This window comes from Mesocricetus auratus, unplaced genomic scaffold, assembly GCF_017639785.1.
Source record: "Mesocricetus auratus isolate SY011 unplaced genomic scaffold, BCM_Maur_2.0 Super-Scaffold_100691, whole genome shotgun sequence".
Classification (NCBI taxonomy): domain Eukaryota; kingdom Metazoa; phylum Chordata; class Mammalia; order Rodentia; family Cricetidae; genus Mesocricetus; species Mesocricetus auratus.
Window position 1 is genome coordinate 58056391 of NW_024429267.1, and position 27973 is coordinate 58084363.

A 27973-nucleotide genomic window follows, 5' to 3' on the forward strand; every position below is an offset into this window, starting at 1 on the left:
TCTGTGGGGCCAGTCCTGTTCAAACCACCACAGCTGGTAACCAGAAGAGGTTTCTTGGAGGTCAAGCTTCATACAGCATTCTGGAAAGGGCAGGGCATTTATTCTGTTGAGCCTTCAGCCCCCTGGTGTACACGCCCCTCCCTGGAATATGCTCCTCCCCCTGGGTGTACACGCCCCCTCCCATACCCTCGGCCCGCCCCCACCCCCATTCCTATCTTTCTGGCGTCCCTTTAGCTCACAAAATGGCCAGATTGCAGAACTTCTCACTCCTCTGCTGACAGGGGCCCGGCCTTCTGCTTCCTGGGCTGCATCACAGTGCTGTCTTCACCCCCGGGCAGACCTCTCTAAAAGCACTGTTTGTCCCCTCTCTCTGGAAGAAGGCCCTGGCTCTGTGTGTGCCAGGCTTTGCTGTGGCCAGAGCCCCCAAGAGCTTCTCCTGAGCCTGTCTGAGTGACGGGAAGGTGGGAGACACAGATCAGCTTCACACCGATCCCCTCTGCTGGCTCCATGGCCTCCGAAAGTTATTGAATGTCTGAGAATTCTCTCCTTACCTCTGAGTGGAGAGCTCGGGAGAGCTGGCCACACGGGGGGGGGGGGGCTGGGGGGGGAGGGGGCGGGGCGGGGGAGGGGCGTGGTATGGGGGGCAGTGAAAGCTTCCGCAGTGGCTCACACGCCCCATGCTCCCCATGAGCTCCGTGAGGGCTGGTAGTGGCACAGGTGTAGAGCTGTGTGCTGTGTTTGAAATGTAAATTTAGGGACACACAAGGCTCATTCCTCTTAGGCAGTTTGGAAGTGATTCCGAGGATGGTGACTGACATGCGAGCTTGCCGCATGCCGCCCGCGGTTGGTGGGCTTTGGTCACAGCTGAGTCTTCCGTCTACCTGAAGTCTCAGGTGTGGGCAGCGGACGCTGGGCTCATCAGCCCCTGGGGTCGGTATCGAGCCCGCATCTCAGCAGCCCGGAAGCTTAGCTCCTTCCTCTTCTGGTCTCTGCAGACGGTGCCAGAAGCTTTGTGTGTGTGTGCATGTGCGAACACGTTCCACGTGTGTACGTGTAGAGGCTGGGGGTTGATGTGGGGTGCCAACCAGTTTCTTTCCACTTTACTTTTAGAGACGGTGTTTCTCACTGAACCCGGGGTTTGCCGGTTCTTAGGGACGCTGTCTGTGGTTCCCAAAGATCTACCCGTTTCTGTCTCCCCAGCCCTAGGATTGATAGGCGCCGCCGGGGGTCACATCTTAGCGAGGGGTGGGGAGAGAACGCAGGTCCCGTGAACCCACGGAGCTGCTTCCTCACCCCGGCCTCTTCTGCTGTCCCGTCCTGGCTGTTTGCTTTTTGAGTTCTTAGAGATCTCCAGTCATTAGTAGAAGGATTGGTTTGAGTGGAGACAATGACATTGGGTGTCAGCAGACTCACACCTTGGGACGGACTGCCTCCCCTTCCCCACAATCCCTGGGACTCCCCCCAGGACTCCTACTGGGACTCTGTTCAAACCAGAAACTGGATGGGGGATCACATGGGTAACTGAGTGAATGGTGAAACTCCGTGGCTAAGAACACTGGCTGTTCTTCCAGAGGACCCAGGTTTGATTCCCAGCACCCACGAGGCCATCCAGGGATCCGACACCTTCTTCTGGCCTCCTCAGGTCCCAGGCACAAACGTGGTGCACCAAGAGACGGGGGCCAAAACACCCATACCCGTGCGTGAGATAAATAAATCTTAAAATGTGAAATTCACCATGCTTCTTTTTGTTGTTGTTGCTCCTTTTAGTCTCTGCCTTCTTCTTCTTCTCCTTCTCCTCCTCCTCCTCCTTCTTCCTTCTCCTCCTCCTCCCCCTCCCCCCTCCCCTCTCCGAGCTCATCAGTGTGCCTTTTAACCTGTTTGTGGATTGCTTCAAGTTACTGAAGGTTCCGAGCCCGGGTGTTCAGCCTTTCCCCCACTTCTGTGAGGACGTCACTGACGTGTCCCGACCCAGCGCCAGACGGGGCACAGCTGGCACAGGGGAAGCCACCTCCTGATCAAGACAGCCAGGGCAGCACTAGCCTCACCCAGACAATGAATTCCCGTCCTAGCGCACTGAGCATGGCTGGCAGCTAGTGGAGGACTTCTGCCGTGCTGCCCTCAAGCCCTGGCACCCAGAATGCTTGGCGCTTTCTCGAGAGGGCTGCTCTTCCACTTATGACCAGGTGTGATAGTCCATTTGGGGTTCACATGCCATCCTACAGAAGCACCCCAGTTCCAGGCAGACATCTCTTGCTACGGTTTCCTCACTGCATGTGGAAGTATCTTGTTGTGGGATTCCTGCCTGGGTTCCCATCGCCGCTTCAGAGCCCCCCAAATAACACACAGACACTCTGTTATTTACAAAGCTGTTGGCCAATGTCCAGGGCTTCTAATTGGCTAGCTCTGTCTTAAGTGTTAACCAATCACTTACTAATATATATATATTTTATGGTCTCATCTTGCCGAGAACCCAGACTCAAGCGTCTTCTCTTCTCAGGATCACATGGCGACTCCTACTCCATTTCCCAGAGTCCTCCTTCTCTCGTAGTCCCACCTATCTGCTTCCCTACTGGCCAACAGTGTTTTACTCATCAACCAATAAGAAAGACATATTTACAGAATGACACCTCCCATCAGTATCTCTCTTCCCATTTTGTATTTCCTGTCTTTTTGCATCCTATTTACACGCGTGTGCCCGTGCTCGTGTGAGTTTATGTGTCCCGTGGGCGCGCAGTGCCTGGGGAAGCCATGCCAGAGCCCCTGGAGCCGGTGTTTCAGGAGGTTGTGGCCTGCCCAAGGTGACTGCTGGGGAGAGCAGCGAGCGCGCTCTGGGGGATTTGAACTCTGGTCCTTGAAAGGCAAGCACTTGATCCGCCAAGCCGTCGCCCTGGGCGCTAAAAGCAGGTTTTTGTAGACCTCGTTCCTCACACTCCCGCCAGACGCTTTTGCCATGTGTGGATTTGGGCGTGTGTGCGTACCTGAGTTGTGTACAGAGGTAGGCTGCGTGAAAGGCTAACGTCTCGGGGGCCAGCACCGCCCTAAAAGATGCACCTGCAGGGTCGCTCTTGAAACAGAGGAATCTTGGGTAGCCTGTGCCGTACACTGACCCTTTTCCTGCAGTTGCCTTTAATCCCAGGCATATTCCAGCCGTAGTCTGAATTACCCAACGCGGCTGATGCGGCCGCAGTGGCCCCTGGAGAACTGACTCCGGTCGTCCTTCCAAGCGTCTTAACCCATAGTTCCTGCCTCTCCCCAGGAGCCTGCGAATGGGCCTCATGTGCTTTTGTTTTTTAAAAAATAAGGTCTGGAAGCCAGGCGCTGGTGGCGCATGCCTTTAATCGCAGCACTCTCGGGAGGCAGAGGCAGGCGAATTTCCTTGAGTTAGAGGTCAGCCTGGTCTACAAGAGCTACAAAGAGAAACTCTGTCTTGAAAAACCAAAACCAAAACCAAAAAAGGTCTGGACTTACGAGGTTCTCAAAGGAGTCTACTGTTTTCTCACTGTGGCTCAAGGTGGCCGCCGGACTTAAAGTTCTCCGTGGGGTTGTATTGAGAAGAGTTTAGGGAATCGTCATGTCGTACATAGCTGAATGTGCAGATAACCGTGTCACAGACATCGCCCATCTGTGTGCATCTTCCTCAGAGAATGTGTGCACTTCCCAACATGACCGGGTACATCTCCCTTTTCAGGGTGGCCACCGTCCGGCCAGCTGAGGTCGGGTCTATTTCTTAGCCCAAGGCTGTACTGATTCAGTGTATGAAGCCGGGTCCCCAAGCTGGTCTGGAGTGAGACCTGGTTTCCTGGTGAACCGTGTCTGCAGTGCTAGTCACATCTGCCATGATTTTAAAGATGTTGCCTGCGTGTGTTCGCAGACCTCGTGTAACGGTGTCCTTCTCTCTGGATTGTTCCACAGATTCTCTGTGTCTACCCCTACTGGTACACTGAACCACACGGGGGCCATCTGCCCGACTGCCCCCGACTACGGCAGCGGGGGTCCCCGATGGCAGTGGGCACCTCCCCTTGAAACCTGCCAAGCTGGACACCACAGCCCTGCACGACGACGACACCTCGGCCAGCTCCACGCCCGTCTCTGAGGCTTGCAGCCATGCAGTCATAGCCTGCAGCCCGGGCATCCCCGAAGAGTACTACGTGAGCGAGGCTGTGGAAGATGCTCCCAGCTGCAGAGGGTACCGGGATGCCTGCACCATCACTGGTATGCTGACTTTTTCTCTGCCCGGGACGGGGAAGGGCTTCGGTCCCAGCCTGGGCAAGGCGTGCAGCCCCAGGAGCAGGGCTGGGAGTGTACACTAGTGAGTTTTCGTGTCGTCGTCGTAACAAAACGGCTGACAAAAGCAAAGGGGGAAGAAAGGGTTTGTTTCCGCTCACGGTTTGGAGGGTGCCGTCCACAGCGGTAGGGAAAGCTTCGCCGAGAGCCATGAGGCAGCTGGCCACTTTGCATCCACGGTTGTTGAGGAGAGAAATGAACACTGGCGCTCAGTTCATCACTGTCTCCATTTTCTTTTTGGCTTTTTGAGACAAGGTTTCTCTGTATTGTTTTGGAGGCTGTCCTGGAACTATCTCGGTAGACCAGGCTGGCCTTGAACTCACAGAGATCCGCCTGCCTCTGCCTCCCTAGTGCTGGGATTAAAGGCGTGCACTTTTTTTTTAATGTCTCCTTTCTATCCAGCCCGGGACCCCAGCCCATGGAGTAGCGCTGCCCACAACCTAGGGTTGCTTTTCCAACCTGGGTTGACCCCTTTGAGAATGCCCCTGGCAGACAAACCAGAGGTCTGTCCCCCGGATGACTCTAGAGCCCATCAAGGTGACAGTATGAGCCATCGCAGGGAGGGGGCAGTGACCACCGCAGTAGAGAAGAAGAAGCTGAGGTCAGGGACCTCCCATTCCAGAGCCGTCCTGTTGCTTGGGTGGTCACGTCACCAAACTGCCACAGAACAAAGGCCGAGGACAGCAGCGTGGGCCCCATCATGGTGCTCAATGTGGTCCGGTCCCTTGCCTTTCTCTCTCCAACTCTGTCCCTCCTGACCTGCGTGGGTGTAGTGCGAGCCCATGCAGTGTCATTGCTGGATACAGAACGGGCTCCACTCGGCTGTGTGAGCCTTGGTGTGCGCTCACACTCTCAGCAGTGCTTCTTACTGTGGTGTCCCGGGAGCAGGGGAGCCCCAGAGGATGTCTGTAGTGTGGGCCCTTTGTACCCCAGCTCTGTCTGTCCCCAGGGAGCCGTGAGACACACCTTGGGGCCCCCACCAAGGCGAGAGGCTGTGGATGGACATGGCATGCACATGTCCCTGCCTCTTGGGACGTTTGCCCTGGTTTTTCTCTTTGTCTCGTCTCGTCTTTGCCCTCCTCTCTCATCTTCAAATATTGTCCCAGGACACTTTGTGTTGTACACGCTGGCTTCCCATAGATTCTCCGTTCTAGGCTATCAATTGAGCCGCAAGCGGGACCTCCTGTGCGTTAGGAGTTGCCTGCCTCCTGAGGGGGCATGGAGACAGACGTGGTTCCTAGGTGTGCCAGTGTGTCCTGGGCCTCTCTGCGCTCCTCCGGCCTGCTCCCTGGGGTGTGGCACCTATGGTGGCTGCCCCTAATCCCTCGTTCACCTGTCTGCTGCCTGCAGGACCCAGTGCCAGAAACAGCCCATGTGACATGATCTGGCTTCCTCCTCAGTGCAGAAGCATGCTGGGAACTCCTTGGGAGAATGTCAGTGGGACCTGCAGGCCCATGTCATTACAGGGCGGCTCAGCTAGCTTATTCCAGTTCCCGTGAGAGCTAAGCCTGAGGGGGTGGTGGGGGAGGGACTTCACTCCGTTAAGTTTTTGGAGGCTCCTTATATGTTCTTCAGTCTAGGGCATGGGCCTCCTTGTGGGGCCTTCTTTCGAGTCCTTGAACATAGTAGGGGTGCTATGCAGCTCTGAGCCCTGAGTTGGGAGCTCTCATCTGGATCTCGGTCCTGAGAGTGAGGGAAGGGTGTCCATGTCTGATCCCGAGTGGGACGTGGTGTCTGGAGGTGCTGCGGGGCCCATGCTCTCTGACACCCAGTGAGGCGAGCTGACTGGGGAGACAGAAGCACGGGAGGGAGACAGGACGCACAGGAGGCCATCGAGGACCCGAGCTGGGATTCCTGCCCTGACTCTGCCGGCGGAATCCTGGGAACCCCATCCTGTCCAACCAGTTTCACTTTCTCAAAGCGCGACACTGAAGTGGCCCTGAGAGACTCGAGAGCTTCCAGCCCCATGGGGTGTGGAAACCCGAGGTTCTTTGTTGGGGAATGGCCGGTGGCAGCCCCAGGGGACCACCAAGAGCCACAGTTCATGCCCACGATGCCCAACAGCAGCCTCATACGCAGCAGTGCCAATTCAGGCACCACGGTGCATTTGAAGAGCCGGGCGCTCAGCCTCTGCCGTCCCCTCCCTGCCAAACGAAAGCCTATCGGGGGTCAGTGCAACAAAGACATAAAAACGCAAACGCATTCTCTGGGAGGCCTTGGACGTGCCCCAGAGCGCTTTGCTGAGTCTGAGAGCTTTGCCAAGCCCAGCCCTGGGACACTGCCTGGCATGGTGCCCCTGCCCTCGCTTCCCAGGGAGTCCTGAGAACAGAGGCTTTCTGTTCTACTCCACATTTTAGGCAGGCTAGCCGCCCATCAGAGGCCTCGTCTCCCTGCTCCCCCGTTCACCCCACCCTAGAGAGAGGTGTCGTGTTGTGGGAGCGCCTCTTTCTGTTTGGGGTGGTTTTATAAGATGAGGCGATAGGGCTCCTGGGCTGCTGGAGTTACGTAACCCGCTGTGCGTCCTGGGCAGTGCAGGATCAGCTCTGCCCCAACAAGCAAACTCAGAAAAGTGCTGAGGAAGGCGCAGAGCCGTGGCCAAGCTTGCATGGCGGACTGCTCTTCCTTGGAGTCCTCCTTGGAGTTTGCATCTGCCCATGGCATTGGCCCTTCAGCTCAGGCAGCCCTCCAGGGCCCAGCCTCTGCCAGGAGTCTGCCACAAACTGGCTGGGACAGACCAGTGTGGTAAGTGTGCTTATGGGAGCTTCCGCTGTAAATTTGCTTTGCGGAGCAGCCAGAAGGGAGGAAAGAGCAGAGGGACTTGGTTTCACTGTGGCTTCAGTTGCTGGTGGCTTCAGGAATCACTAGGTTAAACGATGAGCCAGTGGAGGGGCCCTGGAAGCCTCCTTCCTATTCCTACACCCCTATTACTAGGTTCAGGGGAGACCAGTAGGTAATATAAGCCAGGTGCAAGATTCAGGCCTGTTCCTTGCTGGCCGGGGTAGGGTGGATCAATAAAGCCTCTGTTCCCAGGTCTGTATTATGTCTGCTGCCCCTTCCTCTTCCTCTGCCTCTTCCCTCCCTTTCCTCCTTCTCTTTCTCCCACTTTTCTGGTTTTTTTGTTTGATGGTTTGTTTTTGAGACAGGGTTTCTCTGTGTAGTCCTAGCTGTCCTGGAACTCACTCTGTAGACCAGGCTGGCCTTGAACTCCTGGAGATTCGCATGCTTCTGGGCACTGGGATTAAAGGCGTGCTCCACCACTGCTGGCTTCTCCTCTTCCTTTTCTCACTGCTCAGGATCACGCGTTCTAGACAAGCGCCGTCCCTAGCCCACCTTCCCGTTTTTAAACAGTTTTACATTCTGACCGTCTCACGAACACTCTCAGGCCGACCTTGAACTCTCTCTGTCGCTCAAGCAGGCCCTGAATTTCCGTTACCCTGCCTCGACCTCTGCATTTAAGCAGTCCTTCTCCTAGTGTCTTGGAGCCCAGGCTGGCGTCCTAGTTCCGCAAGGCTTTTCAAAGGTGAAGGGCAGAGCTGCTCAGCGTTCCCCTCCCCCACAGCCTCGTGTCTGTGGTACCACAGTTGGGCACTGTGACTGTGGTCCCCCACACCCTGACAGAGCTTTACGCTGGCCTGCTCTGGCTTGTTACTTGCTGCGGGCTTCTCGCTTCCTCTGAGTGGATCAGGCTCAAGTCTGACAACGGGGTGACCCATCTGGCTTCCTGTCTACACTCCAAACCCTCCTGTCTACACCCCAAAGTTCCAGGGAGGTGTGGGCTCTTCTTGTCCCTTACCAACAATTTCAGGTTTGTAGACGTTTAAATCACCGTGAGCCTGATGGCCCTTTATAAAGCCCACAGTCTTCCTGGTGCCAGGACACTGATCCCCCCCCAGGACTCAGGACCAGCTTCATGCTGGGGTATCTGTTAGTTTACGGGGTATCTGTCTGTGTTCATTTCTGGGGTCTCTCAGTAAGAAATGGCCCCCCTCAAAGCCCAGAGGTGAGCATGGGTGTGTGTGAGCAGCTGTACACCTCCCAAAACAACTAAGAACTTCCCAGGGACAGGAAGCGTCTGGTATCTGCCCTGCCTGAAGGAGACCACACTTGGGCTGGGAGACAGCTTAGTCAGCAAAGTGCTTGCCTCTCAAACACCATGGCGTGAGTTCAATTCCCAGAGCCCACATGTGCAAGCCAGGTGTGGTGGCGCACACTGAATGCTCTCAGAGCTGGGGAGGCAGAGACGGGACTCTCACTGGGGCTTGCCCGCCAGCTCATCTAAATGAACCGACAAGCCCCAGGCCAATGAGGGGCCCTGTCTGAAAAGCCAGAGAGAGATGCAGGCTGACTTCTGGCCATGGTGGGAACATGTGCGTGCATGCATGTATACACAGGTTAAAACAAAACAGCCAAAAAATCCAGCCCCCACTACCCGGAAGTAGCCGCACGAGGAACTTGTCCCTTGTCACTGACTTAACCCACAAGACATGGCCTCTTACCTGACTCAGACTCGCTCAAAGAAAGCATTGGCTTTCCCGCATGGTTCATTAATTTAGCTCAGGTATTGTTTAGTAATTCCAGCAGTTTTATGTTAAAGCTTCCCTTTGAAGAGTTATTATAATCTAAATGATCCTTACTTGGCTATGCGTGAGTGAAAAGTGGGGTGTCTCTTGTGGAGCCGATGAGAAGCTGAGACCTACAATCTGGGGGGATTCCTAGGATTTCCTGAAGTTGTAAATCAGGAACTGTGTCTGCTCTTTCCCTCCCTGGATCGCCCCGGCCTAGTGGCCAGCTTCTGCAGACAGAACAGAGGATGGAGGTCCTTCTGTGAGTCTCGTGCTGATTTCTGGAGCTGAAGTCTGACCTTTGCAGAGACCGTTGCTTCCTGTCCTGTCCCTGGGATGATGGACAAGGTGCTGGCCACACGGGGTTTTTAACATAAAGATTTTCCTTTTGTTTTTCAAGACAGGGTTTCTCTGTGGCTTTGGAGGCTGTCTCTGAAGACCAGGCTGGTCTTGAACTCACAGAGATCCACCTGCCTCTGCCTCCCGAGTGCTGGGATTAAAGGCATGCGCCACCAACGCCCGGCTAAAGATTTTTTTTAAATTACATTTTTATGTTTCTGTATGTATGTGCATGAGCACATGCATTGTCAAGGTCAGCCTGTGGAAATCAGTTCTCTTCTGCCCCTGTGTGGGTCCCAGGGATTGAACTCAGGATGTCAGGCTTGCAGCAGACACGTTTGTGCTCTGAGCCCTCTAGGTGACCCCAGAGAAATCAGATCATTGACCTGTAACTGGGGCTGTGGTTCTCAGGCACTTGTTACATTTTTATCTTCCTCCTAACTGGTGTCAGTTCTGCCTGGGAACAGGCTTTTAATATAGTCAGTGACTCATTAACATGTCACCCTTGCAACCTTCACCCACCTCAAGCCATTTGGGAACTCAAGCAAGCAATAAGTTATAACGGAGGAGAAGGAAGCGGAGAGTCGGGCCTGCACTTCATCCCCAGCACCCGGTCCTTCCTGCTCTGCAGGGATGTGCTGTGGGGACCTGTGCCCGGGACAGAGGAGGGAAGGTCGGGGTGCACCGCGTCACAGCAGCGGGGTCAGCCAGAACAAGGACAGGCAGACACCCGTGTCTCTGTGTTGGGGCTGTAGAAGTCACGGGGTCACCTCCATGTCCCAGTGACTTATGGGCCAGCCTTGGTGCCGTGTAGCTGGTGATAGGCACCACACAGGCAGGCCAGGGTCCACCAGGCCATCTCAGAGGCCTACAGTCATCGGTCATTGAGCGTGACAACCGTTAGAAGTATGCCCTACATCCTCTGCTGCCGAGGAAACGAGGCACAGAATGCGTAAGTGAAGACGCACAGATGCCTGGTGAGTTTAACCCAGGTCTCCTGCCTCGGGCTCTGCCGTCTTATTCAGTGTCCAAGGTCTCTGCACAGAGACCGCAGGGAGGAAGGTCATGATATTCGGTGACTCACGAGCATCACTGGACTACACCCGGACGTTTTCCGTCCTGGATAACAAGAAGGGGAGCCGTGGTTCACCGAGCTGTTTCCCCGCCTCCTTGTAGCTGGAAACGTTGTTTGCAGCGTCCTCTCCCGTCTTTGAAGAAACAGAGACCTGCTGTTTCCTCGGTAGCCGGTCCCACTTTGGGTAGTCACCCTGAGGTGCCACACCTGGGGGCAAGCTCCCACCTCAGCAGATCTGTGATCCTCCAGCTCTGGGGTTCTCAGCCTGGGTCACAGCCCCTTTGGCAGACCTCTGTCTTCAGGGTACATTTACAGTGTGACCCACAACGGTAGCAAGATTACGAGATAGCAACACAAAAAAATAACTTTCTGTAGGGGTCACCACAACTCGAGGGACTGTATTAAAGGGTCGCAGCGTCAGGAAGGTTGAGGACAGCCCCCGCCCCCATAGTCCCCCTTTCCTCAAGGAAACTCGTCTCACGACGCACCTGGTTGCCTTCTGTCCCTGTCTGTGCCAGGGACCTTTTCCCGTGAGCAAGCTGGCTTCACAGCCTTGGTCAGTAACCATCACTGATGCCAGTAGTTCCCCCTCTATAAGTGTGTGGGCTGCTCTTCCAGCTCTACAGCTCCCCGGGGCTGGGGAGAGTCATGTTTCTGCCCAGCAAATGTCCCCCGAATGGGCTTGCCTGGAGCTGGACTTGGAGCTTTGGTGGGCTTTGGAAGACGTTGTGTTTTCTGTGTTGTTCATGCTTATCCGTGGCTCACACAGCGGGGTCCCTTGGGGGTTTTGTGGCAAAAAAAATCCTTTAAAAATCCCTTCCCTTCGCCGGGCGTTGGTGGCGCACGCCTTTAATCCCAGCACTCAGGAGGCAGAGGCAGGCGGATCACTGTGAGTTCGAGACCAGCCTGGTCTACCGAGCGAGTTCCAGGACAGCCTCCAAAGCCACAGGGAAACCCTGTCTCGAAAAACCAAAAAAAAAAAAAAAAAAAAAAAATCCCTCCCCTTCTTCACTGCTGGTTTGCAGTGCGAGAGCTCACGCATATGGTACAGAGTAGGAAGGCTTAGTATGCAGTCAGTGCTTACTTAATGCATCTCCTCAGTGTTACAGCCCCACCATGTTTAACCAACTCACTCTGTCACCTGTCTGTCTGCCTGCCGGTTTGTCTGTTTATCCATGGGTCTGTCTGGTGTGGAGGAAAACCCTGGAGGCTGCTGCTGGGCTGTAGGGAAGCCGAGGGCAGGAGAGGGAAGCCCGGCGGAGCTGCTTCAGGCGCCACCCTGCAGCCAGCCCCCATTTGCAGGCTCCTTCCCAGCCCCTGTCCCCCCATGGGGACACTAGCCTGGATCCCAAGACCAACTGCTTTGAATTCTGAGTTGCAGACGTGGTCTTTACCCTTCATCAGCATACCTGGGATGGGTACCTAACTCCTTCCCAGTAGCAACTGTCCTCTGGTCTCACTCAGTCCCTTTCCCTGGCTGTGAGAAGTTGTGTGTGTGTGTGTGTGCGTGCGTGCGTGCGTGTGTGTGTGTGTGTGTGTGTGTGTGTGTGTGTGTGTGTTTGTTAGGGGGCTCAGCTCCTCTTCCTGAGCAGCTACTTAGACTGTAGTTCCCTGAGAGGACTGGGAGGAGCTGAGAAAGGGCGGGGCCAAGGAGGGGCTGGGTGGGGTCGAGGAAGGGCTGGGTGGGGCTGGGGCGGGGCTGGACGGAAGCTTCATAAGGAAGCAGGTTTTCCCCTCTGATATCCCTTCCCTGCCCCCTCTCCCCCTTCGGTTGGCACTTGTTGGGTGATTACTCTGGTAAACCCCTTTGTGCAGCTCCGCCTTTTTAATGAGTGTGCAGACTGATCTTGTTTTGTATTGATTTTAAGGTTTCTGTGAGATCTTCGTCAGATGCGTGTGGGAGCATTGGCTGGCTGTCCTTCCGGGATCTGTCATGCATTTTCCCCTGAGAAGATGCCTTATCTCCTGTGGGAACAGCCTGTCAGTGCTCCCAAGGGAGGGGCTTCTCAGTCTGTGAGCTTGGACTGAAATCCGAGGGCCCTGGAGCAGACTGGACTGTTTATAGTGGCGGCCATGGCCCTAACTGCCCACCCTAGGCTGCTCATCTACTTATCAACCTGTTCCTCTTCTCTAGGTGGTGACATCCTTGGGGTTCCCATGGCACCTGTCGAGTGCCTGGCACTGGGCTGATGTGTACAGATGTGCAGTCAATACTGTAGACATGTGTAGTCAGCACTATGTACAGATGTGCAGTCAACACTATGTACAGATGTGCAGTCAATACTGTAGACATGTGTATGTAGTCAACGCTATATACAGATGTGCAGTCAATACTGTAGACATGTGTATTCAGCGCTATGTACAGATGTGCAGTCAACGCTATGTACAGATGTGCAGTCAATACTGTAGACATGTGTATTCAGCGCTATGTACAGATGTGCAGTCAATGCTATGTACAGATGTGCAGTCAATACTGTAGACATGTGTATGTAGTCAACACTATGTACAGATGTGCAGTCAATACTGTAGACATGTGTATGTAGTCAACGCTATATACAGATGTGCAGTCAATACTGTAGACATGTGTATTCAGCGCTATGTACAGATGTGCAGTCAACGCTATGTACAGATGTGCAGTCAATACTGTAGACATGTGTATGTAGTCAACGCTATGTACAGATGTGCAGTCAGCACTATGTGCAGATGTGCAGTCAACACTATATACAGATGTGCAATCAGCACTATATACAGATGTTCAGTCAGTACTATATTCAGATGTGCGGTCAACGCTATGTACAGATGTGCAGTCAGCACTATGTGCAGATGTGCAGTCAACACTATGTACAGATGTGCAGTCAATACTGTAGACATGTGTATGTAGTCAACATTATGTACAGATGTGCAGTCAATGCTATATACAGATATGCAGTCAGCACTATGTACAGATGTGCAGTCAATACTATAGACATGTGTAGTCATACTATGTACAGATGTGCAGTCAACGCTATGTACAGATGTGCAGTCAATACTGTAGACATGTGTAGTCAACACTACGTACAGATGTGCAGTCAGCACTATGTGCAGATGTGCAGTCAATGCTATATTCAGATGTGCAGTCAGCACTGCAGCCGCACAGGATCCCTGGGCACTGTTTACAGAGCCCCCCACTCCCCAGCCTTGTATCCACTCTTCCTCCTTCTCCTCCTTCCTACCCTTCCTATCCTCCTTCCTGTTTCCCTTCATCTTCTTCCTACTTCCCCCCTCCAATCCATCTCCCCCACCTCCCTGGCCTCTCTGAAAAAAGGAGGGCAGACCCCAGAATCCCGGGGCTCTTAGCCCCGCTTTCAAGGAGCGTTTGGGGACACAAGTTTATTGTTCTGTTTGCTGTTGTTATTATATTTTTTTATTGTTATTGCCAATTTGACACAAGCTAGAGTCATCTGGGAAGAAGGAACGTTTGTTGGGAAATGCCTGTGTCAGACTGACTTGTGGACAAGTCTGTAGGGATATTTTTGTGATTAATCATTGGTGTGGGAGGACCCAGCCCACTTCAAATGGTGTCACCCCCGGGCATTGATTCTGGGTTGTATAAGAAAGCAAACTGAACAGGCCATGGCCAGAAGCCAGGAGGTCGCGCTCCTCCGTGGTCTGGGCTTCAGCCCCTGCCTCCAGGCTCGAGCCCGCGCTTCCCTTCATAATGGACTGTGGGGTGCAAGTGCACGCCACATAAATCCTGTCCTCTGCGAGCCACCTTTGGCCAGAGTTTTATCACAGCAACAGGGAACACTTTAAGACAGGTTTCTCTGGACGTTTGGTTTTTGCCCACTGGGAGCTCTGCAGATACCCGGGTGTGAGGACCGTCATCAGGTCTGACTGGACCCATTGCAAACAGAGACTGAGCAGAGTGGAGTCCTGAGATAAACAGAGGCGGACTGGAGACACGGGGGAGACGCAGGCTTGTGGTCAGACAAAGATATGGCGGTTCAGATTTCAGAAGTGGTCAGTGTGTGGCTCACAGAGGCCAGATGTGATCCTATTGCCGCTAAGGAGGGCCAGGAACTGAGGTGGGCATTATGTGGTGCAGTGGCCACAGACTTGGTGGAAAACACCGCTGAGGAGGATGAGTAGACACCAGGGAGTCAATGGGACAGAGACCTGGATGCCGGGAGAGTGCAGACCCCAAGGGAGCCAGCCACTCAGTGTCACACCCTGACTCTCACTCCAGGCTCAGACCCTGCTTGACTGACCCAGGTGCCTCTCTGCAAACCTGGGCAGACTAAGCTCCCAGGACGGAGGGAGGGAAGGAAGGAAGGCACTATTTCTGATGCTTTTTGGAGTACTGGGGATGGATGGATACAGGGTGTCAGGCTCTGTTAATGAACCACACCCAGCAGCCCAGGGTCCTTGAGGACTGGTCCTTCCTGCAACCCCTCCCACAACAAGCCGGAGCCTGTGGAACAGCTTTGCCAAGGCTGCGCCACCGTGCAGACCTCTCTTCTGGTTTGGATTCCTTGGCTCAGCATCAACAGCGTCACTATATAAAGCGAGGACCTGGCTGCTCTGAGGTGTGGTTTTTATTGTAGGTAAAAGGGAGCGAGCGGCCAGAGGCTTCTGGTGGGAGAGTCAAGAACAGGGAGAAAGCCGGGCGTTGGTGGCACACGCCTTTAATCCCAGCACTCCTCCGGAGGCAGAGGCAGGCGGATCGCTGTGAGTTTGAGGCCGGGCTGGACCGCAGAGAACCAGCAGCCCTCACGGCCTAAATGGCAGGGTCGTATAGGAATGAGAAGCTGGGGGAAGGGAAGCCCATGAGCTGGAGAAGTTCAGGGTGGGTGGGGTCAGGAAGAGAAGAGGTCAGAGGAGCCCGGGTGTCAGCATGAGCTCTAGTATTTGCAATCCTGGGAGAACCTGGAGGCCACTGTGGGCTTTGTCTCGACTTTCTTTTGAGAATGATGGTTGGTAGGCAGGTTTCCTTTTCTTTTCGGTGTTTGTGGACAGAGGAGACGTGAGCGGAGCCAAGCACGCCTTGTAGCTGGCCTGGAAGTTTTCTGTGCTCACTTCCTTCCCAGGCCTATGATTGGCAGTCAGGCTGTGATGATGATGTTGCAGCGCCACCTAGTGGATATATATATCACTACACCAGCAGCCTGATGACCCACACTGTATCTCAGAGAAGGAATCTGCTGTCTGGCAGTGACTGTAGATGTGCAGAATACAGGAAACCTCCCTCACTCATCCCTTCTCAGCTTCGCTTTCTGACCATCCTGGGTGCTGGGGCCCATCCCAGAAGTCAGTCCTACAAAGGACGGTGTGACAAGAGTCAGGTGACCTCATGTTTCTTACGTTCCCTGGGAAGGATGGTGGTGACCCTGGTCCCACCCATGGCCCGGGCTTTTACCTGTCTGTTGGTGATTCATGCGCTCTGCTCGAGACTGAATTTCCAGGTGTTGCTTCAGGAAGGTGCTGGCTGATGTCTCCGCAATCCCAGAGGCTCTGCGACATTTGTGGCATTTAATTCCATGCGTGTGCGATGGTGCATCAGTTCAGGGTCTGTTTGCTTGGGGTACACTGAGCCGCAGAGGCGTGCTTACATGGGCCATGTAAGGTGTGTCGTGTGGTGCTTCACCCACAGCGGGTCAGTAGAGTATAGCGGGGTCGGGAATGGAGGTTGTGGACAAGTCTGAGGTGGCAGCCTACAATGACGGGTCAACAGGCGACCTTTCCCAGGGACAGACGCCTCCGAGCCCTTTACTTCCCTCACTTCTGCTGGGCCAGAGGCAAACATTTCAGGTGCTCTGTACCGTCCGTCCGCAGCTCCGAATCAGGGCTGGCAGAACCCATCATTATGAGAACAGGCTGGATTCCCCGGGGGGCTGTGGCTTGCAGACCTCCAGCCTAGCCTGTGAAGGGCAGATGGGTAGCTGGCATTCACTCCTTCCCTTGGGACCAGAAGCCGTACAACAGCACCATAAGGGGGCGGAAGGGTGGGTTCTGGCTCACGGTTTGAGAGGTGCAGTGTGTTGTGGTGGGGAGGGCGTGGCGGCCTCGTGAGTGCTAGGCCGCTTGTTTGGATCCCTGTGGATCAGACGCTCAGCTGGGTTTTCTCCTGGTCCTGCTCGTTGAGTCTAGGATTCTTCCTGGTGGGACAGCACTGCCTGCATTCAGGGTGGAACACCCCCTCCCCCAGTCAATCCTTTCTGGAAACATCTTTATATCAGACACTCTGTCCTTGGGATGTATAGTATTGAGTAGCTTTTAGTATGCTTTGTGAGCGAGTGGTCACTTCCACAGTGTTAGGGCGTTTTTTTTAGCACTGCCACAATGAAACTGCATAGCCTTTGGCTGTCCTGAAATCTGCCTGGCAGGATGGCTGCATATTGACTATTGTTCTCAGGAACCCCTGAGTTCCTCTGCATTGTTCTGAAAGACCCCTACCCAGGACCCCCTAGGAAAAGAAAAGCAAGGCCAGGCCATTGCCTAATGAAAGAAACCCAGACCAGGTGTCTCACCCTCAAAACAGGATGTCTATGATCACTATAGCAGTCATGGGACCCGGATAATAATTGCTGAAGCATGCTGGGAACTTTCATATGACAATACTAGAAAACCTAGTCCTTGGCAACTACCCTGGCCCCCAATTGTGTCTGATCACTATAGCAATCATGGGACCCGGATAATAATTGCTGAAGCGTGCTGGGAACTTTCTTATGACAATACCAGGACACCTAGTCCTTGGCAACTACCCTTGCCCCCAGTTGTGTCTATGATCACCATAATAGTCATGGGACCAGGATAATAATTGCTAAAGTATGCCTGGGTCTTTCATAAAATAACACCAGGAAACTTAGTCCGTGGGAACTACCCCTGCCCCCAAGATGAGCCAATGAAATGCCTGTTACTTATGTAACCATTAAAACTCTATAAATATTGTACTCCCTAAAAGCCCGGTATGCTCTGCACCCGAGTTGCAGTAGCATCCGCAGGCGCCTGTGTACTCAATAAATCACCTCTTGCATTTGCAGCCAGTGGTCTGGCCCCGGTTCTTGGGCAGACGGTTCGGTTCAGTGCCCGGTGCTTTGATGCCGAGGTTTTTCAGTTCTTTTGTTTCTTTTGGGTTTTTCGAGGCAGGGTTTTTCTGTGTAGCTCTGACTGTCCTGGAACTCACTCTATAGATCAGGCTGGCCTTGAACTCATAGAGATCCGCCTGCCTCTGCCTCCCGAGTGCTGGGATTAAAGGCGTGCGACACCACCGCCAGGCAGGTTTTAGTGCCTTAACCACAGCCTCCATACTTTTTGTTTTTGTTTTTGTTTTCCAGACAGGGTTTCTCTGTGGCTTTGGAGCCTGTTGTGGAGCCAGCTCTTGTAGACCAGGCTGGTCTCAAACTCACAGAGATCCTCCTGCCTCTGCCTCCCGAGTGCTGGGATTAAAGGCGTGTGCCACCACCACCCTGCAGAAGCTCGTATTTTACACGAGGCAAAAAAAAAAAAAAAAAAAAAAAAAGTCAAGGGATGCAGTCTCTGCAGGCTGACCAGCCAGAAGGGACCTCTCTTCACAAACCCAGGGTCACAGCCACCAAAGCCCGGGGTACCAGGAAACATAACAACAACCACTGTGTCTGAGGTGACTATAGTGACCTACCCCACCATAGAGGACTTTAGCTGTGTGCACTGCGTGAGGGACTCTCAAGAGACCCGGGGAATGTGGAAAAAGTTAAGGTTTTGAGGGACTCAAAGCCTCACAGAGACATGGGGCTACAGAGGTGACGGTTGGTAAGGAGACGGGGCAGCAGGGGTGACGGTTGGTAAGGAGACGGGGCAGCAGGGGTGACGGTTGGGAAGGAGACGGGGCGGCAGGGGTGACGGTTGGGAAGGAGACGGGGCGGCAGGGGTGACGGTTGGGAAGGAGACGGGGCGGCAGGGGTGACGGTTGGGAAGGAGACGGGGCGGCAGGGGTGACGGTTGGGAAGGAGACGGGGCGGCAGGGGTGACGGTTGGGAAGGAGACGGGGCGGCAGGGGTGACGGTTGGGAAGGAGACGGGGCGGCAGGGGTGACGGTTGGGAAGGAGACGGGGCGGCAGGGGTGACGGTTGGGAAGGAGACGGGGCGGCAGGGGTGACGGTTGGGAAGGAGACGGGGCGGCAGGGGTGACGGTTGGGAAGGAGACGGGGCGGCAGGGGTGACGGTTGGGAAGGAGACGGGGCGGCAGGGGTGACGGTTGGGAAGGAGACGGGGCGGCAGGGGTGACGGTTGGGAAGGAGACGGGGCGGCAGGGGTGACGGTTGGGAAGGAGACGGGGCGGCAGGGGTGACGGTTGGGAAGGAGACGGGGCGGCAGGGGTGACGGTTGGGAAGGAGACGGGGCGGCAGGGGTGACGGTTGGGAAGGAGACGGGGCAGCAGGGGTGATGGTTGGGAAGGCGCCCTCTGGGCCAGCCTCCTTTAGGAAACCAGGGTCTGCTGCCTCCTGGCTGTGTGACCGGGCTCTGCTTTGTGTTTGATTTTCTTCTGCTGTGTCACAGAGGACAGTAAGAACCCTGACTCTTAGGGCTGGAGAGGCGGCTCTGTGGTTAGAGCACCGGCAGCTCTTCCAGAGGACCTGGGTGCAGTTTCCGGCACCCACGCGGCAGCTCACCACCAGCAGGGGATCTGACTCCCTTTTCCAGCTTGTGTGGTACCAGGGATGCAAGAAGTATACACAAGTCAAAACACCCACACACATAAAGTAAGTAGTGTAAAAATTAAAGAAGGATTTCTGACTCTTGGAGCTGTGTGGGATCCAGTGAGGCACCAGGGTTAGTACACACAGTAGCGTCCCGTGAACGTGCATACAGTGGCATTCCATAAATGCTTGCCGCTGTTGTTGTTGACCTTCTGGGAAGTCTAGTTGACTTTCTATTGAATTCCTTCAGATCCAGTGAAACCCAGATGGTGTAAAGACAGAATGAGTATGGGAGAAACTGTTCCTGAGCGTTTTAACGCTAGAGGTCGGGAAGAAAGGAAGTGGGCTTGGAGACGCTCGGCATCCAGAGACCCTGAACCCCATCCCGGTAACACAGACAGGGAGATTTGTTAATGTGAGCATGCAGAACTAAACTCCACTGCAGTGATGTTCCTTTGTTCCTGGAAAATGTGTGCATTCTGCTGACTGGACACTCAGATTTACGGGAGTCACACAACATTGTAACCAGAATGTGTCCAGATTGGGCAGGCAGCCATCCTGCCTGAGCTATAGAAGCACCAGAGGCTCGTTGAGAGGAGGGACACTGGAGGGTTGACCTTCCAGAATCCAGTGGCCAGGTCAGGCACCTCTCTTCGGGTAGAGCCCTGAGGGACAGGGCTTCCTTTAAATTTCTTTCTAGATAACAGATGTCGTAGCACAGGTGGAGACAGGAGTCTCTGGCGTTCAAGGCCGCCTGTCATGTACGATAGATACCCTATGTAAAAACAGGACAATACAGAGACTGGTGGCACGCTGATCACCTCAGCTATGTAAAAAGCTGAGGTGGGACTGTCAAGAACTCAAAGTATCCCTTGGGTGTGTACTTATTTCCAGGCCAGCCTGGGAAGGTTCCACCTGGTTTGCCATGCCCGGGTCTCATGGGCCAGTGCTGTGGCTGGTGTCCTCCTCGGTGGGAAGGGAGTTGTCACGAGTCCCCGAAGGGTCTAGACCTTGCTTTATGCTTTTCTGTCTCACAAGAGAGAATGGGGATGTGGAAGGGAATGTATGGATGGGCACAGACGTGGACATCCGGGAGCAGGGCCAGAACCGTGAGCCAAGGCGTGTTTCTGCATTTCTAGTGTTAGAGCATGGAGAGATGACTGACAGCTGGGTAGCTGACATGGAGACAGGCGACAGGTGTGTTGGGTTGATGATAGACACAGAGCTCCAGCAGAGCCAAGGCTACAGAAGAACCCTAACTCATTGGTGTTCAGCCCAGCTGCTAACTCCACTGCCTCATCCTCTGTCCCTCCGGAGTCTATGACCAAAGTAGGAATCGCCTTCGATATAATCTAATGAAATAACTTTTGTTGGGGCTGTGGACTGAACTGCGCCCACAGTTGGATGGATGGATGGATGGACGGATGGATGGACAGACGGACAAATAGAGTAGATACAGATAGATGGCTAAGTAGACAATGGGTTGATAGAGAGACAGGCAGGCACACAGATAAAAAAAACTTGGCTACTCAAGCATGGTGGTGCACGCCTTTAATCCCAGCACTTGGGAGGTAGAGGCAGGGCGATCTCTGTGAGTTCAAGGAGTCTATATATCTAGTTCCAAGACAGCCAGGGCTACATAATAAGACCCTGTCTCAAAACAGACAGACAGACAGAAAAACTGGCAGCTTTGTTGGGAAATGTGCTGTGTCCTGGACTGCCTGGGAAATCCTGCTGCAGGCGGTGGACAAACCTGTCTGGGCAGCAGCCTGTCTCTCTCCCTGGGGCATCGCCATTGGGAACTGTGGACTCTGGGTGGCTTTGACCTTGGTCACGTGGTGTGGTGTGCTTTCTTGTCAGGTGATTTCAGGATGCAGCCCAGCCCAGAAAGCAAAGCAGGAGGCGTGGATGCATTAGCCGCTTGCAGAAAAGCATGTCTGTGCTTTTCCAAGCCACCTAGCAAAGGGCTTCACACTTCTGAGCTGTCTCTGTTTCACGACACTTGACCCAAGTGGCCCTGGCTTTTCCATACCTCAGGAGTCATCAGTGAACAGCCTTCCCAGTGAGACAGGCTGGTACTCCTTCTGCCTCAGTTTCCCAAGTGCTGGAACTTAGGCTGTACACTACCACACCCAGCCAGCAAGGCCATTACAATGATTAAAATGCTTCCCAGAGCCACTCTTAGCCCTGCATAAATAAGTCAAAAGAGTTAGAGAAATGTTCTCATGTTTTTACAGAATTCTTCAGAACCTTAGTATAGAGTGATTTGGTCAGTTGATGTAATTAGGTTTAATATGAAAGCCTGCTTCCAAAAAATGCAATGCATGGGGCTGGTGAGTGCTTGCCTAGCACACAGGAGTCATTGGAGTGAGCCTCTAGCATAGACCCGATGTGATGGCCGCACCTGTTATCCCAGCACGCAGGAGGTAGAGGCAGGAGTCCATGCTCACCCTTGGCTGCATTGGGGGTGCAAGGCTAGCCCGGGTGTTCTCGTTCTCTCTCCCTCTCCCTCTCCCTCTCCCTCTCCCTCTCCCTCTCCCTCTCCCTCTCTCTCTCTCTCTCCCTCTCCCTCTCCCTCCCCTCCCTCCCCCTCCCCCTCCCCCTCCCTCCCTCCCTCTCTCCCTCTCTCTCTCTCTCTCTCTCTCTCTCTCTCTCTCTCTCTCTCTCTCTCTCTCTCTCTCTCTCTCTCTCTCTCTCTCACACACACACACACACACACACACACACTGTGTTTATAACGCATATAATCAGCTATGGAATCCCAGACTTCTCTCGCTCCTGAGCCCCCTGACTGTCTGCCTTTAGAAGGTCTCCTGCCTCATCGCCTCTCTCTGTATCTAAAGTTGAGGGTGTAAGAACTCAGGCGTTATGCTGGCCGCCCCTGTCGCCTGGCAGAGTGCACTCAGGCAGTACCCTGGTCAGCCCAGGGTTCCAAGATTTTCTAGTCTGCACACAAATGGAAGGACCCCTTTAAAAGTCAGACCCCCGCCCACTTATGCTCTTTCTGCTCTCTCTTTCCTGTTCCTCTCTTTCCCGCTCCCCTTTTCCATGGTTCCCCTGGGGCAGACAGGACTTTTCCTGTCTCCCTCTTCTCTTCTGTCCTCTCTCTGTCTCTGCGTCTCTTTACCTCTTTCCTTAACCCCCTTTTCCTTTCTAATAAAACTTCTCACTGAGCTCTGACTGCCTGGTGTGTTTGTCCCTCTGCCTCCCCTGCCAGTGAATCAGCCAAGGTCTGCCATGCACTTTATCCTAACAGAGGGATGCGTGTTGGGGACCAAGCCTGTGGTAACTGGGATCTAATGTCGTCTATAGCCAGTGGGGACCCGGGCTGATGTTGGCTGAAGTGAATCTGGGGACCCGGGCTTGCTTGCAGACTGGGGAGAGACGCTGCATGCCTGGGCCGAAAGGGGCTCCTGTGAGCCAGTGGGAGGGAGATTGAGAGTGAGCAGGGCTTTTTTCTGTGTCAGTGCAGTCGCCTTTAATTTTGATTTCAGGTTGTCTCATAGTTGGCAGAGTGAGGCTCACCTGGCAAAACCAGACCCACACAGCCTAACTGAGCTCTAGTATGCTATCACGAGCCCACCTGCCCTGAGTGTGGACGTCAGGGATGTTTTTAAGTTGACTTTAGACTGGTGCTGCTGTCGAAGCCATGGCTGTCTCCCTCTTCTATCGCCAGTGTGAGACTTCTTCAGGTCCTCTCCAACTCTTAGCATCATTTGCCTCCTCTGTGTGTGTGTGTGTGTGTGTGTGTGTGTGTGTGTGTGTGTGTGTGGTATATAATTGTGTATGTGTGTTATAGTGTATATTTGTATATGTGTGGTGTAGTATATATATTTGTGTATGTGTGATAGTGTATATTTGTGTATGTGTGGTATAGTATATATTTGTGTGTGTTATGGTGTGCATCTGTATGTGTGGTATAGTGTATATTTGTGTGTGCTTGCATGTTTGTGTGGGCACACACGCGTGTGGGTGCTCGTGCACATGTGAGCACACTCATGGAGGCCCAAGGTTGATATAAGGAATCATCCTCTGTTGCCTTCATTACTGAGGCAGTTCTCCGAATCAAACCCAGAGGTCCCTGATGTGGCCAACTTGCTCTGGGATCCCTTGTCTTTTTTTTTTTCCCCCTGAGTCTGAGGTCTCCCCCAACCCTTATTTGCCGTTGGATCCTAGCCATTCTGTGTATGTATTAGTGTTTCATTATCATCTTTGAACAAGGATCCTTTTTTAAAAATTGTTTTAAAGCACACAAAGCAGTTGTCAACAAACACCTTTGGAGCTGGAGCGTATGGTTATATGCTGCCCCCAGCCTGCAGTCCACTGCCTGGTTGCTCATTTCACCACCCGTCAACAGCCAAGCCCCATCACGTAGTGACAGGATTGCGTCCAGGGAAATGTATCCATAGTTGATTCTATCGACCTATGGGCTTTGCATGGCTTGCTGGCCCATGGCAAGGCAGCATGACGTCACCAGCCTGCGACCATCTGCTTTGCGTGGGGCGGTTTTGGAGGAAGGAGGCTTCTCAGCAGGTCCCGCCTCCTTCCCTTTGCTCTGCTCTCCCTGCCTGCTCTGTTGCACAACAAACCACCATGCCCACGTGGACCAGGCCACAGCCCTTGCCCAAGGTCGACCTTTAGCCTCACACTGGAAACCCTGTTTCTAAATGTGACTGAGTGGGTGGACGGACTGTCTCAGTTCAGCTGCTTGGCAGGGGTACGTATTCTAAGCCTGTGTGAGGGCCTGCTGTGTGTGTGTGTGTGTGTGTGTGTGTTGGGGGTGGTGGGCAGATACATACACCTGAACTGAGACCGCTGTTGTTTTTTTGGACACTCAGTTCTGCGGGTGCAACCGCAGACTGCAACCATTCTAGAGAGTTCTCCAGCATCATGTGTTTCTCTGCAGTTTGGCTTTGTCGGCCTTCGCTGTCTGTTTCCTACATGTTTGTCTGCCCTGAGACCCGGAGACCTCAGACGCTTGAGTCCTGCCTTCTGTCTGGTAGCTCTCAGCCCGCAGCTCACCCAGCACCCCGGGGCTCGCAGGCCTCACTCTCCCCTTCCGCCCACTCTCGTTTCCCGTCCTTTAACACGGCTTCCGCGTGTCCTGCACTCGCGTGTCCATTGGAGCCAGTGCTGTTTGCTCTGGCGGCGAGTCTTGTAGAGCCTTGCAGAGGCTCTGGGTTAGCAGTTCCCTGGACAGACAGCGCAGGGGCCAGTGTCTGGGAGGCTTGGCTTCTGTTTTGCTGTGTGGCCGCACGGCCTCTCTGGGTTGTTTGCTCTCCCTGGCAGAAGTGGATGAAGTGGGCTCTGGTAGTCCCCTGTGACCTTCCGAGTCGTGGTGTCTGTGCTCTGGATGATAAGTGCAGATGACCTCCGTGCGTAGTCCCCGGGGTTCCAGAACCACAGACGGGAGGCCGGTGTGTCCCAGGCTAACCCGCACTGTGCTACGTAGAGGAAGTCTGTCTTCACAACAGGCAAAGATAAGCCATGGGGCAGAGGCTCACACAGGCTTTTCCAAAGGATCCGAGAGGAGAGTGCTCCAGGTCATCGGACACTGATCCTCCATCCTGAGAGCGTCAAGAAAGTGCAACTGCTCCAGGTCTGTGCAGAGCAGCAGAGTGGCAGAGGAGATGAGGGCCCCCCGTGAAGCTCTGACACAGTGGGGTCAGTCACGTTCGCTGCCAAGGGTGACACAGGCCCCAGAGAGGGGCTGCTGCTTCCAGCCAGTGACTCCTGGGACTGGCCCTGGGGCCATTATGGCCACAGGGAAACTTGTTGGGAAGCAGGGGAATGGGTAGGGGCTGGGAGGAGGGGTCAGAGACAGGCAAAGCCTGCAGTTTGGGCTTGTTTGACAGTGACTCCTTGGACCTTGTTTGCCGCTGCTAACACAGACACGATGTCCTCCCAAGGCCTGAAGCAACATACGGGGTGGGAGACCCCTGCATGCAGCCTTGTTTAACTTGGCCCTCGGGTGCTTAAAGCTTCTAAATTAGTCTAGCATTTAGAAATCATGGGACTTGAGGGCTGGCGAGACGGCCCGGTGGGTATGCCACCTGACACCAAGCCTGAGGACTCTCACACACGTGCACTGTGGCATGATTGTCCCCAGATAAGTAAACGTGGTTTTAAAAATTAAAGGAGTCAGGGGATTTTGTGTAGGAACTCAGACCCCGAGTCTCAGCTGAGGTCAGCATTAGGAGGACAGGGAAGGATTGTGGGCAATGGCTGCCCCGTGGAGGCTCTGTAAGCTCGTGGCCTTTCTGTCACTGTTCAGAGCGGTCTCTGGTGGGCAGAGAGCGACTGGTGATGCTGTTGTTCTACAGGTAGAGAAGCTGAGTCTAGAGAGATGGAGTCTGCACCGGGGTTACAAGGTGCCGTGTGGGCAGAACCAGGCTGGAGCCCCTTTCTTCAGACCGCATTACCCCGTGTACAGAGCTGCACACGGCTGTTCTCATGGAGTGCACTTTTTGGGTGACTTTGAGCGTGTTCACCCGTACGCCACGCCCTCCCTCTCCCCACCTCCATCTGTCAGCTTTGTCCCTTACAGTCTGGGGCCTAGGCAGATCTGTCTCAGCTTCTATAGTACCTATCTGTACCTCTCCAATTTCATGGATCCGTGCAAAACCTAGGAGCTAAAAATGGGGGACACTAAAAATGGCATTTGCCTCCCCGAGACCCCCCCCTTGAGTCTCTAGTTGCATTCATTCCCTGCAGATGGCAGGACTTCATTCTTCCCTATGGCTGAAAAGCAGTCGGTCAGCTGTGAATAGAAAGCACTCTCCGTATCCCGTCCCCTGATGCTGGACACCTGGGCTGGTCCCATCCCTCAGCGACTGTGGATGGTGCCACAGCCAGTGTGATGTGCTAGGATCTCTGGGGTGTGCTGGCTTGGAGTCTTTTGAGTGATCGCCCACGAGTGGTAGAAGCTGGTCATATGGTCGGTTTGTTTTTGTTTTTGGGAAGCCTGCAGACTTGTGTTCTTGAAGCCTTGCTATAGGCCGGCTGACCAGCAGGTGGCAGTGTAGTTCTGGCTTCCTCCCCTTTGGCTCCCTGACTTCCTCTTCCTGCTCCCTCTATTTGTGTCTTCTGCCTTCCTGTTTCATCCTTTTATCCCTCTCTTCCCTGATGTTTCTCCAGCCCTGCAGATCTGCTGGATGGTCAGGAGTGTTGGTCCCTGCCGTTTTCCCAGCCCTGCTGAACTGCTGGATGGTCAGGAGCGTTTGTCCCTGCTGTGTTCCCAGCCCTGCTGATCTGCAGCATGGTCAGGAGTGTATCTGTACTTTGTTCCCTGACAGCTGTGCAGCTGGTGCCTTCCTCTCAGGGCCCAGAACCCTCGGATCCTGCATGGCAAAGGAGCGGCAGGCCCAGAGCCCTGGGGATGCATCACTTCTCCATCCGGGGGTGGCCCCTCAGAGCGGGTGTGTGCCCTGCAGAAGAGGGACTTCCCCCTCCGGGAGAACTTGACTTTTGTTTTGTTTTTTTTTTTTTGTTTTTTTTTTCGAGACACGGTTTCTCTGTGTACCCCTGGCTGTCCTGGAACTCTCTCAGTAGACCAGGCTGGACTCAAACTCAGAGATCCTCCTGCCTCTGCCTCCTGAGTGCTTGGTTTAAAGCTGTGCGCCACTGTGCCCAGCTGTGAGAACCCGATTTCTAAGCTTCTCTGAGTTTTAAATTTGAATGTTAATTTAGGGCCATTGTCCCTACTGTAAGAAGGAGCCGCTGGTAGGCCACCTCAGCACAGAGCCGATCCCAGGGTGGAGGGGCCTCCTCGACGCTCCCTCTGAGGTGTGGATCCAGTCTGAGTCCCTGTCAATGGAGGGAGCCACCTCTGTAGACTGAAAGCCCTGGGGTGCTCCGCACCCCTTCCTTCCCAGGCAGCTCTGAGGGGTGCCTTGTCTTAGAAGGTGGGTCACTCCAGACCCCAGGGCTTGGGGATCCCCGGGGATCAGGATGCCGTCATTTCTCCAGGACTCAGGGTGTTTCCACTGCCCTGTGACAATCTCTGTCGTACTAGAGAGAGAGTCGGGGGCATGACACGGCCTCTTCAGCGGGTGGCTGCACCTCCTAAGCTCGGGACCTGGCTCTTTGTCCTGGGTCGACGCGGTGGGCGATGAGACCTGTCTCCCAGGCTGCCCTGGCTTCCCCTTGTTTATCGGAACACTTCAAGCACTTAAGAGTTTTGGAGCAAGGTCCTCAGGCTTGGTTTGAGGTCGGGCTGTGACTTGAGCCCTCTCTCCTGAGTAGCTTTTGGCTAGTGGGGAGGTGATTTGGAGAAAGCCCGTCACTGTTGTACAGTGTGTGTGTGTGCTGAGCACCGTGGGTGCCTGGGGGCGTTGGCCAGGCTCGGGACTTCACAAATACAAGCTGGCCTTTGAGTGACATTTTAGGGTACAGTGGTATGGACCGTGAGCATTCTAGAGTTGTCTAAAATAGCTGGTGAAAAGAAGTGTGTGTGTGCCCCTCTGTGTGTGTGTGTGTGTGTGTGTGTACGAGCGTGCGCGCGCTCATGTGCGTTGGGTGGGGAGCCCTGAAGAATGCCAAGTGCCTGATGTGTCTTACCTGAAGGGAAGCTAGAGAAACTGGCAGGGGAATTCTGGGAAGGGTGGTTCAGGCATGGCTTGGCTGCCTTGTGGGAGGCAGAACTGTTTGTGGACCGTGTCCCTCAAGGCAGACCTTCACATGCTTCTCTCTTAAGTCTACATGGAAGGCGCCGTGTGTACCCTTCTCACTCACCTTGTCCCGGCCACCCAGGGCTGCTATGACCATGCCCTTGGCATTGCCTGTGTGGCTAAAGATGGCCAGCACCCACAACTGGGCGGGTGGCAAGGACATGTGTGGAGCCCTCAACCCGTCTCTTAGGGTGATGTCGTGGGAAACTCCCAAGTTTTCACAGGCATGCTTCCAGAGAGGGGCAGTGGTGGCCTAAGGATATCATGTTAGCCTCTGAGGCTTCTCAGACCGGATCTGCCACCTGCTCAGTCATGTGACCTTGACTGACAGGGTAGTCCTTGTGCCTGGGAAGCTCGGCTTCCTCTCCCATGGAGCTGGGAGCCTTGTCC

The 27973-nt window shown here is 54.2% G+C and overlaps 1 protein-coding gene across 7 annotated transcripts in view; it reads left to right on the top strand.

Moving 5' to 3' along the window:
- The first annotated feature begins 3945 nt into the window (after positions 1 to 3945).
- The window catches only part of Trak1 (trafficking kinesin protein 1), a 95214-nt gene continuing 71186 nt past the window's right edge, over positions 3946 to 27973 (top strand). The window contains exon 1 of one of the 7 annotated variants that reach the window (XM_021234260.2): positions 3946 to 4212. Coding sequence is in view for 5 of the 7 variants with exons in the window: in XM_040739920.1 (XP_040595854.1) it covers positions 6939 to 7026 (88 nt within the window). In the remaining 2 variants the exon portion in view is untranslated. Of the gene's footprint in view, positions 4213 to 6850; positions 7027 to 23479; positions 23632 to 27973 lie in introns of those variants that run through there. The other 6 variants (XM_040739920.1, XM_040739922.1, XM_005082320.4 and 3 more) reach the window with 6 other exon arrangements.